This window comes from Aythya ferina, assembly GCF_964211825.1.
Source record: "Aythya ferina genome assembly, chromosome: 26".
Classification (NCBI taxonomy): Eukaryota; Metazoa; Chordata; class Aves; order Anseriformes; family Anatidae; genus Aythya; species Aythya ferina.
Genome location: NC_140324.1, coordinates 5,718,615 through 5,734,586, shown reverse-complemented (window position 1 = coordinate 5,734,586; position 15,972 = coordinate 5,718,615). Strand labels below are relative to the sequence as shown.

General features: G+C 52.3%; 1 protein-coding gene across 2 annotated transcripts; it reads left to right on the top strand.

Annotated features, from left to right (window-relative positions):
* The first annotated feature begins 3,432 nt into the window (after positions 1 to 3,432).
* On the top strand, positions 3,433 to 8,725 carry FAM174C (family with sequence similarity 174 member C). 2 transcript variants are annotated; one of them, XM_084499082.1, is made up of 3 exons: positions 3,433 to 3,743; positions 4,064 to 4,222; positions 4,835 to 8,725. In XM_084499082.1, the coding sequence occupies exons 1-3, from the start codon at positions 3,478 to 3,480 to the stop codon at positions 4,836 to 4,838; spliced, it is 429 nt and encodes a 142-aa protein (XP_084355208.1). In that variant the 5' UTR covers positions 3,433 to 3,477; the 3' UTR covers positions 4,839 to 8,725. The 2 variants fall into 2 exon arrangements, with proteins under 2 accessions (XP_084355208.1, XP_084355209.1); XM_084499083.1 differs by having other exon boundaries at positions 3,443 to 3,743; positions 4,106 to 4,222.
* The last annotated feature ends 7,247 nt before the right edge of the window (positions 8,726 to 15,972 follow it).

Below are 15,972 nucleotides of genomic sequence, written 5' to 3'. Positions count from 1 at the left end.
GATTTCTTTCCATACGCGTTAGTGTAATTAAGTTTTGCTTATGAAAATTGAAATGCGATGTTTCTGCTACTTGTACAAGTGGCTGTATGTTTCCAAAATTTCACGCATTTCAGTTCTCAGCTGGCACGTGAGATTCACCTGCCTGCAACTGCTGCTTGGTCTTTGGGTACTTGATTCAAGGTGGAGCTGCTTTAGGATTCCCCTATTGATGAAGTGGGTATTTGTAACTCAAAAACAGGCTTTACCTTTTAGGTTTTAGGATCACATAGAGTAAGATGGAAAAAAAGGTACCAGTTGAGGGTGGTGTCATGACCTTGTGCAAAGTTACCTGATCTGAGTGATTCCTTAAAAGGCATTAATACAGCAGCCCTGTTTTGGAAGTGGGGGGAAATCATATCAAATGCTTTCCAAAGGCTTTTAGAGCACAATAGCATTTCCACAATCTTTCCAGAAGTGGAGTTCTGTAGATAACCAGATGGTAAGTGCATCCACCAGTCTAATGCCAGGAAGGTGCCCAGTATGGAGCAGGGTAAATTGAGCTGCCTGGATGGGTGTCAGTGAGAAAGCTGACTCCTAACAGCTGGCAAGGTTTAAAATACTGCAAGTAGCTACTGCAGTGCCAAAACATTTCTCTGTGTCTAAAGAGGAGATACATAGAGCAGTAACTGCTGGTGCCTGTGAATTGGAAATTCAGCCACAGATGAAGTGTTTGTAAGCCACCGATTGGAGAATCTGCGATTTTGTATGGACTTCTTTGACTCCATGGAACAGAATGGCTAATAAAAACATTGCCATCTACTCACATCAGCAGATGTTGCCTTTTATTTGCAATGGCTATTGCATTTTGCAAAGACTAGTGCAGGAGTTAAAATGCTTGTTCTTTTAATTAAGGTACTGTATTGCAATTTCATTAACTGCAGTTTGGGTTTCTCTACCTTGCATCAAAGCAAACTGCCCTTTTTGTTCCTCTTCTGTATGGATGCAATAATGTGATTTTCTTACCCACTTGCTACCAAGTCTATGAAGTCAGATGAGTGCTGGGTGCTGAATTCCTTCAGTTGTCCTTGACTCGTTTCTTGCATGCTTCAGGTTACACGAACTCTTCTTCCCTGAGTAGTGGAGGATGTTTTCCGATACATCACACTGTAACCCAAACTGTCCTTAAAGGTCTTTGCCCATCAGGCTGTCATCCTTGAAATGTTAGACCTGTGTCTTGCTGTGCTATAGAGCAGAGCGGAAGCAGCTTAAATTACTTTTTCCACTCTGTCCTGGTCTGGCTGATGGCTGGCACGGGGCTCCTGCTCCAACATGAATGCTGCGTTCCTGAGAGACCCGCTGCCACTGTAACCACGCTCAATTGCTTCACACTGAATTGATGCAGGTGCCTGATTCTCATGAAAAATGAGGTCTCATTCTTGCTTAAATCCTCAAAATGTGGCAGCTCAATAAGGATTTGTACTGATGGAAAGGCTGACAGCTGTGAATGCATCTCTGGCAGCTTTGCGGAGAATGAGGCAGGAGACTGCAATGTGGTAGCTGGACAAAGCACCAAGAGGGTTTCTGGTTCTCTTTGCTACCGTCCTGCCTACCTTTGTGTTAACAAATTTGATTGCTTTATCCTGCTTTTTTTTTTTCACCCCAACCCTCCATCTTTAACAGCTGCTTCTCTCGCTGTTGGCTATGCTAAGTCCCACTTGAAGAATAGTCTTTTAAGCGGCGTTATTATGCAAAAAAGTCTGCTCGTACAGCCTAAGTGCCTGAAGAAATTATGCAGCTGTGGGTATTGAGCCTGGTAACAATTACTGCCGTGGTATTTGAAGGGCAGGATTGATTGTGTGTTCTCCAGGCCGTGGTGTAAAGCCTGGCTATTAAGGGAAGCTGTAGCTGCTTGCCAGCACACGGCCCCACCGAGGCGTCTGCGTTCTGTTGTCGCTTGAATTAGCTCCGCAGAGCAGACAGGTGTGATGGAGGCCAGACACTTAGCTGCTACAAATAAGCTAAATTAATGGGTAACTCTAGTTTTTAAAAACTTGCTCTTATTAAGAAGTGTTCCTTCTTGTTGGGGACTCCCAGGCACAAAGGAATTCAGCATGTAGGGTTTGCTGCCCTACTACGGACATGGCAATTTTCTATCGCAATTTCCTGTGCAGTGATAAGGGTCTACAGGAGCCCTGGGGGCGTTCTGTTCATGCAGAATGGGAATGATGATGAAGCCTACTTCCTGGAACCTATTTTTTTTTTTTTTTAACCTTTTCAAATTACCCAAATGAGCAGTTCTTCTAGTTAAATCCGCTGATACATTTTTGGGGGCAGTATCTGGTAATTTTTAATTTGCACTTTATATGTTAATGGAGGATGATATTAAATATAGGACTGAGAGTGTGAGAGCCTTTGGCTGATTTTAAATAATAATGCAGTCAGGTGAAATTTAAACAAGTTCAATCTGTAACTACTTACAAAGAATTATTTGAAAGACCTGTATGTTCCTATATAGGTTGCCTAGATGCTTAAACACAAGCAAAAATAATTATAGGTGTGAAAACAGGCCTAGTCTGAGATGATGTTATTTCGGCATCGCTAATTACAGCGCTGCATTAATGATTTGTTGCTGGGCTGGGTTCGGGCTGTGCCTGGGGATAGCTGGCTGCAGGGGCTGAATGCAAGATGCAGCTGTGATCCCCAGACGGTGCTTGGGTGCCATGGGGCTGCTGTGACACCTACTGGTGTGAGCTGGGAGGGGTGACCCCCCTCCAGGCTGGAATTGTTGGGTTATTTTTGTACGAGTCTGATATGCCCAGACAGTTCTGGCCTCTCCCCAAAAGGGCAATGCTTTAGGGTGGTTTATAAACCACCTGGGGCGTGGGAGCTCTTGTGCTGTGGTTTTAAATGTTCACCGCTGTGAGAGTTGGGGATTTTGGGAGGAAGGTTTGCTGCGAGTTGCTCGCTGTCCCCCACCAACTGCACCCCCCGGGATGGTGATGGGCTCCCATCAAGGCCGAGGGGACGGCTGGTGACATCCTACGAGCCCTTATCTGCTGCTCTGCAGGACCTGAGGGGCTGTGGCTGCCCCTGTGTGAGGGGACAAAGTGGAGCAAAGACCCTGAGGCTGGGGTCTGTGTGGCGAGGAAGAAATGGCAGCTCTGAGGAGCAACGGCACCCCTGGGTGAAGGAGTCGTGCTGCGAGGGGGAAATGGCGGCCCTCAGGAGGCCGGGGTGGCTCTGAGGGGGACGTGGCGGCAGTGACGGGGGTCTCGGGCTGCGAGGGCCGCGGTGGCGGTAGTGGGAGATGAAGGGCAGCCTCCTCAGCGCCCCGCTGAGCCCAGCCCCATGCAGGGAGCCTGACACCGGCCCAGGGCCCCACGGAACGGCGCTGCCCCGGAACGCCGCGTGCGGCTCCGCCGGGCCCGGACGGTGCCTGCACTGCACAGCACGGCCCCGCCGCCTTCCTGCGCCTGCACCGCTCTGAGCCGCCCGGCCATGCTGCGGCCGGAGCCCCGCTGCCTCCTCCTCATCCTCCTCCTCCTCCTCCTGCTGCTGCTGCTACATGGCGGCAGGGCCGCCACCCTGACAGCCCTGGCCCCGCTCAATGTCACCGAGGCGCCGCGGGCGACTGCCGGTAACGGGACGCGGCCAGGGCCAGGGCCGCTGCCCGGGTTGGGGCTGCCGGTGCTGAAGCGGGCCCTGTACGTGCTCAGCGCCCTGTCCGCGCTGGCTGCGCTCTACTTCCTCCTGCGGGCGGTCCGGTGAGTGCGGGCCCCGTCCCAGTACCCAGTTTGTCCCATCCCAGTACCCACTTTGTCCTGTCCCAGTACCCAGTTTGCCCCCCCAACTGGGTTGTGCCCATTTGCCCTGGCTCCCCTTCCTCCGCCAGGCCAGGAGCTGCACAAAGATGCTTCCCTATGGCAGGGGAAACAGCCCCGTACGTTCACGCCACTATTAATTAATGCTAAAAAGCCTCCCAGTCCCGTTTGTTGTGCCCACAGAGCCATAAGGCCCCATCCCTGCATGAACCTGTTGTGATGCAGGTGATGGAGCACTCACTCTGCCATCTGTGTGCCCTCAGCTCTAGACCAGAGGGACCCAGGGAGCTCAAAACTAATTTCAGGTTGAAGAAGCCGCAGCGGAAGAAATACGGCCTCCTGTCGAATTATGATGAGAACATAGAGATGGCTTCGCTCGACAGTGACGAGGACACAGTGTTTGAAACACGGAACCTGAGGCGGTAAGCGGGCATCTCCTGTGCTTCTCTTTTCCTCGCGAGAAACTAACAGGATCCTTTCTGAAAGCATGGAAGCTTTGGCACAGATCATGTAATCAGCTCTGCAGAAATGAAACTGCTGCCTGTGGTCTTTCTGTGTCAGCACACGGACTTTGTTTTGCCTTTCTTCATCTCCTGACCAGCACCCCGAGGGGCACCTGTCCTGGTTTCGCAGACAGTTGGTGTTTGGTGCACCACGTTGTGCTGTGTGCTCAGCAGGCCAGCAGCAGGGACACGCATCCCTCGTGGCCTCATCTGAGGCTCCCTGCACTGGCATGGAAATAAAGCTGTCTGATTCCCAAACGGGGGAATTGCCTCTATGTCAAGGCACAGCTAAACTCATGGTCCTGTTGAGGCATTCATTCCTGCTTTCATAGCAATGTGCTTTCATTCCCTGGATCATGCAAGTTTGATTCTCTGGAGAATATTCTCTTAAAGCTGAGGAGGAATGTCAGCTAGGCATGGCTTGCTTCTGGCCTCTCAGCTCCCCCAGCTGTTTTGAGGTTGCTAATGATCTGCCAAGTTGTATGTGCTCACTCTGATGCTGGGTGTTGTGTTTTTTTTTTTTTTTTCCAGATGATTTGGGATCAGTGGCACCAACTGTGAAGACTGCCCACGGGGGTGCAAGTCCATCAGTGGAATCACCTTACCAATGCTCAAGTTTTATTTTTTTATAATTGCTTATAAGGACTATTAAAAGCACAAACACTTTGGTAGCTGGGGCAGGGGAAAGGGGACCAAACCTGTTTCCTTTATATGTGTTTCTGGGGAAAGGTGGAGCTGTAAGCTAAAGGATGCTACGCTGAGTGCTGCCAACTGCACGGGGAGACACTAAGGAAAATGTGACTCCTGGATGAATCCTCAGCATTTGAAATCTAATGGCTCTGGACTCAAGTGCTGCAGCTGTGTCTGCTGGCCTATCGGTACTTGAAGGGTGCTCATATCCCTCTCTCTCCTGACTGTGGCAGTCAGCTTGAAGCATCAGGCAAGCGGGTTCCTTCGGTAGGCTGATCCTCTTTCCTTCATGCAGTATCAGGCGACCTCTTTAGTAAGCGTCTCTGTAATCAGCTCTGCATCTAATGGTGGAGTTGGGAGAGCTTTTGTTGTCTTTTATATCAGTGTTGGGCATGGGTGGCGTTTCCTTAGTTCAGACAGAACGGTATGGGGAAAGAGCAATGAGTTAAATGCATCAATGTTTGTGTAGTTGCAGGATTAGCTGTTACACCTGATAATACAGGTTGTTACATGGGTTTACAGAGCAAAGATGTTTACAAATGAAATGTGCCAGTTGGCCCAAAGGGGTGTTTCTCCAAGAGATATTGGCTGTGTAGTCTGTAGGGCTGTGAGTGTGCAGGCTGCTCTGCCCCAGTGTGAGTCTCAGGGGCTGCAATGGTACTTTTACTGGAGAAATGCGTGACATCTACCGAGCTTCTGGATTTTGAGCTGCCAGCTCTGCCTGAGGTCAGCCCAGCAAACTGGAGGGTTTCTGTGCAGCTCCTTGTGTCCATATCTGGATTTTTACAATGTCGGACCAAACCTTGGCTGTGTTATAATGTCTTTGTCAGGTGGATCTACTGCTAAAATGGTGAAAACTGCTTGCAAAGTGCTTCTGTTCACAGCACATTTCAGCCAGGAAGGGAGGGTCATTCCTTGGAAAACTGGGCAGTGCAGACCTGCATTCTTAAGCCCTTCTTCCACCCAAAATTGATAGTGCCTTTGTTAGGAGAACCCGAGGGAAGTTACCCTGCGGGCCAGGGACTTCCTTCCATAAGAGGTGCAACTTCAAGGCTATGGACTTTACCTTTACGGTGAAAATTGAGAATGTCTGAAGTAAGGCTCCCTTCTTTTGGTTAGCAAATCCTCTAGATAAGGGGACAAAATGCTTAACAGAGTGGGGCAGAAGGGTGCCTTTATCAGGTAGCAATGACAAATGGTTTCGCTGCGATTACCTGGGAGCTCGGGGTCTGGCTGCTTCCCCAAAATCCCTCGTGAGGTGTTGATGGAGCGGTGTGGTCCTGGTGCTCACCCGTGCGAGGGGCAGCATTTCCGAGAGATTTCCTGGAGAAATGTCACCCTAGGTGCTGGCAGCTCTGACTTGCACACAGGCAAAAGATTTTTAAATATATATATATTTTTAGTAATGCTGTCATGTGAACGCCGCACTTGGATGTGCCCTAATTTCATATCATTTATATCCTTTCATGCCTCTTTTAGGTACTTTCTGCTTGTTTAGCTGATGCAGAGATGAAAGCCTTTGCTGCGTTCCTCGCTGAGGATAGCGGTAATAGCTAGATCTGGCCGTTGCTGCCCCTTGGGTGATCAGAGAGCTGATTTGTTTGATTCGTGGTAGTGTAGCTTCCTTGATCCTCTACAGCCTGGCAGGTCTATGAACATGCTGATAACTTTCTTTGGCTCTTCAATTCCCTTTACAAAGTTGTTTCTCTGTTGCATTGTGCCCAAGCCAGGTAAGCCTGACTCTTTCAGTCCGCTGACATGCCCCGGCACAGCGTTTTGACTGACGCGTTCACTGGTCTTTCTTTAGCGGAGGTGATTTACTTGATCATTCTCTAGGCTCTGCTCTTCATTGGACAGATGGGTTTAGCAATTTATAAGTTTCCTTTCCTTGCAGGAGGGAATGATTTTTTAATGTTAACAGTTTGAATGATTTTGATCAAAGAGAGGACCTCGAGCTGTAGGTCCTGTCATGAAAATAATTTTGATAGAATTTGATTTTGCTGTAGTAGGTATTTAGAATGTGAGCAGGGAAAGATGCAGAGGGATGCAGCTAGAGTGTGTAATGAGGTCCCTATTCTTGTGCTGTACAGGCAAGTGATGATTAAGTTGAAGGCCCAGAGGGTGTGCTGGCCCGACACCCATGTACCACGTACATATTTTCAGAAGCCCTTCTGCTGGCCCTCTTTAAAGGAGAGAGTTTCATCATCCGGAGAATGAAAAAGTGATTCTGGAGCTGCAATGTCAGATTGCTGTTGCTTTTAACTGAAGCTGTTCTGGCTAGAGATGAGTGTGAGCTGCAGTCCATGGCCACGGGTGGCGATTTCCACTTTCTGCTGAGCCACCCTGTGCCTCGGGAGCAGTCCATAGCCTGGCTTTGCTCCTCACAGGCCACAACTTCACAATCCTGCTCCGTTTGATGTGGAGTAGCTCCAAGTCATTGTTAAAGGCATCTTCTAAGAGGAGAAAACAAAGATGCTAGTTACAGATCTGAGACTCCTTCAAGTACAAATGTATCAGCACGGCTCAGCTGTATGATTATGTATGTACGAGCAAAAGCTCAGCACAGCTTCACTCATCTCTGCTTCTCCTGGAAACATAAACTGGAGGTACTGCAGCAGCCTCTCCTCACAGAGGTGGAAAAGCACACCCGTGGTGCACGGCCAGTGCAGGCTTTGGGGGGTCTTGCTAATAACAGTGGCTTTTAAGCCTTGCGTTTTGTTTTCCTAACATGAGAGCAGTTCAGTAGTCACTTCAGCTGCAGTTTTAGTTACTCTCCGTGTGATATCCGTGTTGGTAGCCTTTGCAGCAGTTAGAACTCGATGCAGTTTTTCAGAACAGGTTTCAGCACACGGCTGCAAACAGACGCACGTGTGCGCCGAGCCAGCTGCATGTGAGATGTCTCTGTCCTGGAGCTGAGTGGCATCGGGCGCTGTGCTCGTGCGTGTGCCTGTCCCTGGGCAGGGTGGTGCCTCGCCAGCTGCTGCTGCGATTTCTTTCTCTGGAACAAATCGGGATGTTGGTGGGAGGCACTGTGGGCTCTGGCAGCCCATTCCTGCTGGCCTGTGCAGGGCTCCTGCCAGTCTGTGCCAAAAAAAAATTAATGAATGATGGGACCAAGGAGCCGATGGGAGCAGGGTGGTGAGGACCCAGGGTGTGGAGCACGCGGTGCCCTGCGATGCTGCGCGGTCACCGGCCTGCCTGTCTCACTGGTGACTGCTCCGGAGCTTGCTCGAAACAATCACTGTTGTTTAAGCCAAAGCCTAATTTCTAAAGTTTACATAATTGCCTCTCTGATCTTCTCGGAGGGCTGTATCGAATCCTCTCCTGTTGGTGTTGGGCTGGTAGGCAAATCGACTGGCGCGTCTGCTGAGGTTAATGAGGTTGACTGAGAGCGATATGAGCATCGGGTCTCTGTTGTTAACAGCGTTCTTCTGCTTTGTTTCATTTGTACATGTGACTGGAATGGGATCTGCAGCATCAACGTGCTGGGAGATGGACCTGTGGTATGAGCAGATTGCCAAGAAGTCAATAAAACAGCACTTGAGTGCATTGTGTTGTCTGTGCTCTCAGAAATGAGGAGCTAGTCTTTCACCCTCCTGCTTGAATCGTTGATTTATTTTTAAATAGCAACCAGTCCTGTATTGATTGATTGTTTTACTTCCCTTTTGTTTACAGCGTCCCCCCTCCTTTGTGTCTCGGAACAAACGAAATAAACTGTTCTGTTTCACCCGACTCCTCCGTTGCAGCGTGCCTGGCAGCCAGCGTTTGGGATTATTCTGCCTCACGTGCCTGGTTTGCTGCTGAACCCATGGGATGCAGCCTTTTTGGAGCCTTTCCCTGCTCAGCTGCCCTCGCTGAGCACCGCCTTGCTTTCTGCTTGGTACCAGTTACACCCTCACCCTTTTGTGCCTTATTTTTGTCTTGTCACACTTCTGTCTTTTCGCCCAGTGCTCGCCTCCATTGATCATCTCAGGGTTTGTTTCCACTTTCTCAAGTTTCCTCCCTTTCCTTCCTCCCTATTCTTCCCTTAATCCCTTTTCTTGTACAGAAGGCTAAGTGAATCCCTGGAGGGGTGATTCCGCAGCAGAAGAGCCAAGTTTTGTTTTGTTTATTGCTTTGGGAGATGGCGGGGGGGGGGGCTGTCCTAGCTCCTCAGCGCAAAGAATTAAACTTTTAACAAAATGAAGGGCGTTCCCGGGTACAAACATCTGCTTTCCATCCCTTTTACAAACGAGGGTGGCTCTGCACATTTCGGTCATGCAGATTAGCGGCACTGGAGGAAAGGGAAGCCACGTTTCCTGCGTCTCACTCTGCCGACCTGCTCTTGGCCGTGTCCCTGTGTCCTCCCTGGCTGTGCACAGGACACTGGTGGCCTCACGCTGGTCCTGGAGGGTGGCACAGCCGGGGGCTGAAGGGGCTCTCGTTTGCTCCGTGGTTTGACCGTACTTGTTCCTGCCCCAGGCTCCTGCCACGCCGTGAGCTGAGCAGAGCTGAAGGAGAAGCTGGTGAGCGGGGGAACCCTGTAGATGGCACTCGCAGACCGAGCATCCTGCTCGCGGGGCACTGGCAAGACGTGAGGCTGAGGAGATCTCGCCGTGCCTTCCAGAGGCAAACCTTCCCTCCAGAGCTGCCTGGGGGTCCGATGCAGGCGCCCTGAGGGGATGAGACCCCTACAGGGAGCAGCAGGGCCCTGCTCCGAGAGCTCTGAGCCCGGAGAAGGTTTCTCCCAGCTGCGGGTGCTGCTCTCCCCCTGCCTCCATCTCAGCCGGTTTTCACCCTGTTGGTACTTGCCTGCAAGGGCTTTTTACGATTCTGGGGCAGCCGCACTTTAAAGATGCTCTCATTTGGTTGAATTAACCCCTAGGCACCCTGCTCGGTCCTGCCAGGGCGAGGCTTGTCTGTGCAGAGCACGGAGCTGTCCTGGGCTGGCCCAAGGCTTGGCACCAGCCCACCAGGACCAGAGCCCCCCCCAGAACCCCCCCCAGAGCCCGCTCCCCCTGCTCCACACCACGGCTCCCAGCCCAAACGCCCGCAGCGAGCGTTGCACGGGCTTGTGCCGCAGCAGCGCCCTTTGGCACGCTGTGGAGCAGGCTGTGCAAAATTAACTGCCGTGCTTAATGAACTTACGGAGAACATTTATCAGGGCAGCCGTTTGGGCAGAACGGCTTCGTGGCTTTAAAACTTTGCGGGTGTAAAACCGTGCGGGGTGCTGAGGAGTGAGATGCAAGGGGAAGGAAACAAAATGCTGGTTCGTTTTCGGGCTGAGGGGGGTGGTAGCTCTAATTAGCACTAATAGGACTAATGGCTGGGGCCTGTGCACGCTGGATGAGGTGAAGATGTTTGTCCTCCTCACCCTGTTCTGGCCCTGCTCTGTGCTGCTGGGGAGAAGTCCGGGCAGGCGCTGGCTGGGATTCTGGTCACAGACACGCGCTGGCGGCGTGCATCTGCTGTGAATTTATTTCAAACTCCAGTTAAAGTGCTCTCGGTGCTTTGGATGCAAATTTTCCTTCCTTGAAATGGGAGCTGCAGGCCGCGCGCTGAGTGCTGGTAAGCTCTTTTGATTTCACTCGCCCGTGTGCTGCGGCAGCGCCGCACCTCGCAGCCGTGCTCCGCCAAGTGCAAAATCACCTCTGCGGCAGCAGCCCGCGGGGGGAACACCTCTTAGCTTTCCGCTGGCATAGGAGAGCGCTTCTCTTGCTGTCTGTGCTCAGGCCCGCTTCTTTAGGAAAAGCTTCGTTTATAAAGCTGGGGTTTGTCGGGGCAGGTCTGGGCTGTGGTCTGTGTGCGCTTTCCCTTGGCTGTGCAGGAGAAGTGGTGCGAGCCCCTCCGGCCACCCGGGGAGGAAAAAAGGGAGATGAAAAAAAGGAAGATGTAAGAAACGCCAAGGGTGTTTCATGTGGGGATTTCAGAGCCCTCTGTCGAGGAGGTAGACTCCTTTAGTATCACAAAGAAATGGTTGTGATGGGTGGACCCACCTGTGCTGGGAGATGTCCCTTGGTCGGTGACCTCCCAGCTGGTGCTGGCGTTGCCATGAGCGTGCTGGGCACCCGGACCCCTTTGTGCATGGGGGAGTTGTGGGCTGAGCACCCTGTTCTGCTCGCTGTGCTTGTGTTTTGCAATCTCACCTGTGCTTTAGACACCACGTTTGTGAAATAGGGAGAAAAGGAGGGGTGCTCCTCATGGCTGACTTGCAGAAAGCTCTCGAAGTGGTGACCTGCGTGGGGCTGCAGGGCTCGGGGCAGCCCCGGGGGAGTGAGCAGGGAGGGAGCAGGGGGGGTCCTGGGCAGCCCTCCCGAGCCTTTTGCTCAAGCTGCTGCCAATGTGCTTGCTGCAGGGCTTTGGAGCTGAGCTGGCTTCTTGGTGGTGGGTGCCCCTGAGAGTTTCTGGAGGAGTTTCTGGGGGCTCCAGCCCCAGCAAGCCCCCTCGGAGCCTTCTGCAGGGTGTGGGGGGCTTGCACTGGCCAAAAGCTGTGAGCAACGTGGGGGGCTTACCCTGCAACACACCGTGGGTGCTCTGAAAATTGCCTCTGTATTTATTTTGGAATACAGACCGCACATCGTGAAGGTAGCTGGAAGTGTTTGAAAACCTGCTGCAGATCCTTCTCTGATGTCTTTTCTGCTCCGCTCAACAAAGCCCCTCTATACGACTAGCAGGATTCTTCTGTATAAAAAATTAGCTTTACTTAGTTGGCTTTTTGTCTAAATCCTCCTTCTGATCTTTATTTTTTCCCTCTATGCGATGGAAAGGTGAATGGAAGTGGCACTTCATCCACAAAAGCCTTTCCTTCAAAAATGTTGGTTGGTTTTGTTTTTAAATTTTTTTTTTAAAGGGGGCTTTGCAGGGGAGGATGGAGAAGCATTTTCTTTTTAAGTTACACTGGGGAATAGAAGTATAAAGGAAAGAAGTGATCATAACCGTACTGGCAACGGAACAATATTTCTTACTTTTTATTTCTGGAGTACCAGAACTAATTGAAGAAGGAATTCACACAACAGTTTTTGCAATCTAAGGATGAGTAAACATTAAAGGGGCTGCTGTACTCCTGGCGCATGCTAATGCGGGACTGCACGCGTGGAAGGGAGAAGGTGTCCCTAAAATTAAATTTGAGCCGAACGCCTCAGATGTAACACTTCAGTGTTTTCTTCTTTGCATTGCCAGATCAAAGGCACTAGCTAGAGCCCACGTCCAGGAATACCTGTTGAGAGGATAAGACTTCGGCGCACCTCCGAGATGAAACCAGGAGGAATCAGAAGTGCTGGGGCCGAGCTGGTGGAGGTGCTTCCTCGGGCTGCAGGATTCCTGCGGGTCTGCGTGGCTCTCGCCTGCTCCTGCAGGGTTCGTGATGGGTTTGGAGAGCTCCCTGCCCGTGTCGGCGCTGCCAGCATTTCGGGGTGCTTGCAGGGACTGCCAGCAGCATTAATCAGATTCCCTCTCCAGGGGTGCGGGCACAGAAACGAGTTGGGGCTGACGTGTTGGAGCACATCGCCCGCTTCCCAGGAACCACGCGCTCGCCTTCGGCTCCCCAGCGTGGTTTGAGTCTCTCCCAATGCCAGCAGATTGCACCCAAACGGCACCCAACTTGCCCGGGCCGTGCTCTCGCTGATGCCTCCCAACTTATTTGCCTGCTGGAAGCTGCTGCTGAGGTCCTCGTGTTTCAGTGCTGGACGCACTTTGGGGTGAGCCGCAGCAACTGTCGCTGTTGGCGCCGAGGGATCTGCTTGCTCTCTTTGCAATCAGAGCAACCCGGCCGTCTGCTGGCTAATAGGAGCCAGGAAATGGAAGTGTGGAGATGTGCAGGTTTTGCAGCTAGGAGAGACCATTATGCTCATCATGCACAGCCTCCCACGGAGCCCTGGCTGGTTCGGCTCTTTCAGCGTGCTGAAACCAGAGGGTTTCTTTTGGAAATAGTGCCAGCTTTCGTCTGAGGCAGCTAAGTGATGGAGCATTTATTGCATCCCTGATATGCTGCTAATATGTTCTGGTGGTTAATTACTCTCGCTCTTTTAAAGGAAAAAAAGAAATCTCGCATACTTAAAATAATCCTCCTTGCTTCATCGCTCAGCCTGCGCTACCCCCTCTCTGGCAAAAAGCGGTGTCGGTGCTGTCCTGGTGGTGACAAACCCAGTGGGCACTATGCCATCAGTCAGCACCCGGGGGTTCGGGCTGTTGCAGGGGGGCAAGGTGCTGCTTCATCCCCAGAAAGCCAGGCAGGGCTGGGAAGGGGTTTTGTTCTGGTGACTTCTCCAAGGACACCCAAGCTGGGGGCGACTCTTCCAACCGAGGCAATCTTGGCCCCCTCCCCGCCTGCTGCTTGCTCGTGCCCTCAGCCCCCAGCAGGCACTGCCAGAGCTTTTCACCAGGCCCTGGAGCACCGGAGTGTCCCCCTGAAGGCTGCGTGGGTTTCGTTTCTGCGTGCAAGAGGAAAGCTGGAACAAGAAGAGCCGAAACCCGGCAGCCGGGGATGCCATTGTGTGCACCTGAAGGCTCAGCAGGAGCTGGGGATCGGTTGGTTCACATTGTCTGCTGCCAGGGCATATTCTGGTCTGTCTTTTTTTTTTCGCCAGTGTTATTTTAATCTGCTTTTCTCTCACATCAAACTCCCTCTTTCTACAGAATGCAGAGAGGTATTAGGTTTGTGCCCTTTGTGATACATAGCAAAGGTTTGAGGTACCGCTTTTTTCTTTTGGAAGCGGAGGTTTTTATCCACATTGTAACTCCAGCTTCTCCACAGTCATCGTTTTGGCTCCTCAACTGGCTTGGATAGGCGCATGGAAAGCATTTTCTGTGTTGGTTACAGGAGGGCTGTGGGGGCAGACCTGGCTCTGGGAGCACGCGAGGTCCCCGGGAGAAGCCTGGCTTTGCTGGAGCTGTGCGTGCAGGCAGAGGTAGCCCTTTCCCTCCAAACCGTGTTTTCCACGTAGAAAATATTAGAAATATTAATGCATAGAAATATTTTCCATGTAGAAAATAACACGTGGAAGCTTTTTTAAGTAAAAGAAGGATTGAGGCACAGCGAGAACCCTCAATGCCCTTTGGCAAGTCAGCAGCGGTGACAAATCAGGGAAGGGAAGCGAGATCCTCGGGCCCACCACCACCACGTTTCTCTGTGCCTTCGGGATGCCCAGGTCCCAGCTGGCCTTAGGGCAGCTCGAGGAGGTGCCTGGGGGAGCAGAAACCCCGGCACCCCTCGTCCCCCGCTCCGTCCCCTCTGTTTCTGCAGGTCGCCCCTTGCTCAGCCGAGGATGTTTTTGTCTCCCCCCTTCCCCATCCTCGCACGCCTCCTTTCAGAGGCTCTTTGCTCTCCTCACTTTCCCACAGCTCAGAGCCATTCTCCCAGCTTCAAAAGGTTTACTAATTACCCTAATGAGGTCAGGAGAGACCAAACGCTTCTGTGACTTAAAGCAGGGGCGGGAGGGGGTTTGGGAGGGAGGAAACGTCTTGGCTTGTGCCTCTGCTGCTGTGTCTGTAGGAGGACGTCTCCCTACCTCCACCCTTTCTCTCCCACCTTCCCATCTAGCAGAAAAAAAGGAAATGTGGACAGAAGGTCTCAAATGTATCAAACAGCTTTTAAAAAGAAATTCCTTTTGCCTGTCAAAAGAACAAACAGATACACCAAAAACTGTCAGAATTAGTGTTGGAGTAATTGCAGAAGCTCTCCAAGGTTAATGCTCCATTAGCGAACAGCTCTCGCACAGCTAAAAGCCAGGACGAGACAGGTTGTCAAAGGCTTGCCGGAGATTAAAGAGCTGCGTTCCCAGCCCAAACTCTCTCGTGTGTGTTGTTTGGGAGGGGAGGGAGGGCCGGGGGTGTTTGTGGGATGGAGATAACGGCGGCTCCGCTTCGTGCTGCCGTGGCACCGGTGGAGAAGTGCGGCCCCGAGCCGGAGGAGCGGTGTTCAGAGCTGGGTGGCGGGGTGCTGGGAGGTTTGTTCCCATCCAGATTTTCTGCAAAATCCTCGCCCTGGCCTGATGCAGCACGAGTCCTGAGCCTGGGGAGCAGCTGGGGCACGGGGTGGTCTGGGGGTGCTTCAGGCTGCAGCTCCCTGGGGTGCAGCAGGGTGCTGGGGCCCTTGCAGATCATAAATGAAGTCTGAGTTTTGGCACAGCACTACCGAGCAGGGCAGTGCTTTTACATTGAATCATCGCTTGATTTCATCTCCTGGGCCAGCGTAAGGCTCATCTAGGTAAAACTGGCCTTGATTTTGATTCTGTGGAAGAAAGGAAGTGGTTCCAAACTTCCAGCAAGGCAGCACCACGAGCACAGCCCTGGGGCTGGCTCTGCAGCCCTCCAGGAGGCACAGGAGCAGCTCCTGGGTCACCTTTGGGGCTCTTGGAGTCTTCCAGCGAGGCGCTGACCCCTCTTAGCACACCAGACTCAGAGCAACTGCTGCCTGCTGCAAGGCAGAGCTCTCTCTAGGAGCATTTTTCCCCCGTTGAAGGTGTGTTTGGGGCACTGGAAGGGGTGGCTGAACTCTCACAGCCTGGGAAATGTCACGGCGAGGACCAGCCCCGGCTGTTTTCACCGCAACCTCCCTGCCTGTAAACAAGCCTGTGGGCTCCTGCTGCTGCTCTTCATCTGGATGTGGACAAGGCTGCCGTGACTGCTCTTTGTCAGGGCCGTGGCTGCTTTAGAGCCGTTGTGCTGGTGCTGAGATCGTGCCTATGATCCCTGCCACGACCAGGTCTTTGTTACGGGGACGCTCCGCACAAGGATGCTGAGCGCCAGTCCCCGTCTGTGGCGTGGCAAGAGGAGGCTGAGGGAAGGGAAAAGAGGGGAAGAAATGAATGCACAGGAGGCAGAGACTTGCCACAGGGGCTGGAGGGGAGCGGGGTGTTCCTGTGGCTCCCATGGCCCTGGGTGGGGGCTTTCACCTGCTGGGGATTTGGCTTTGGGGCTGGCACCCCGAGCTTGGGACCAGCAGCGCTGGGGGGAGGCGAGCTGCGGGCTGGCGGCCAAGGGCCGGCACGAGAGGCCCCTTT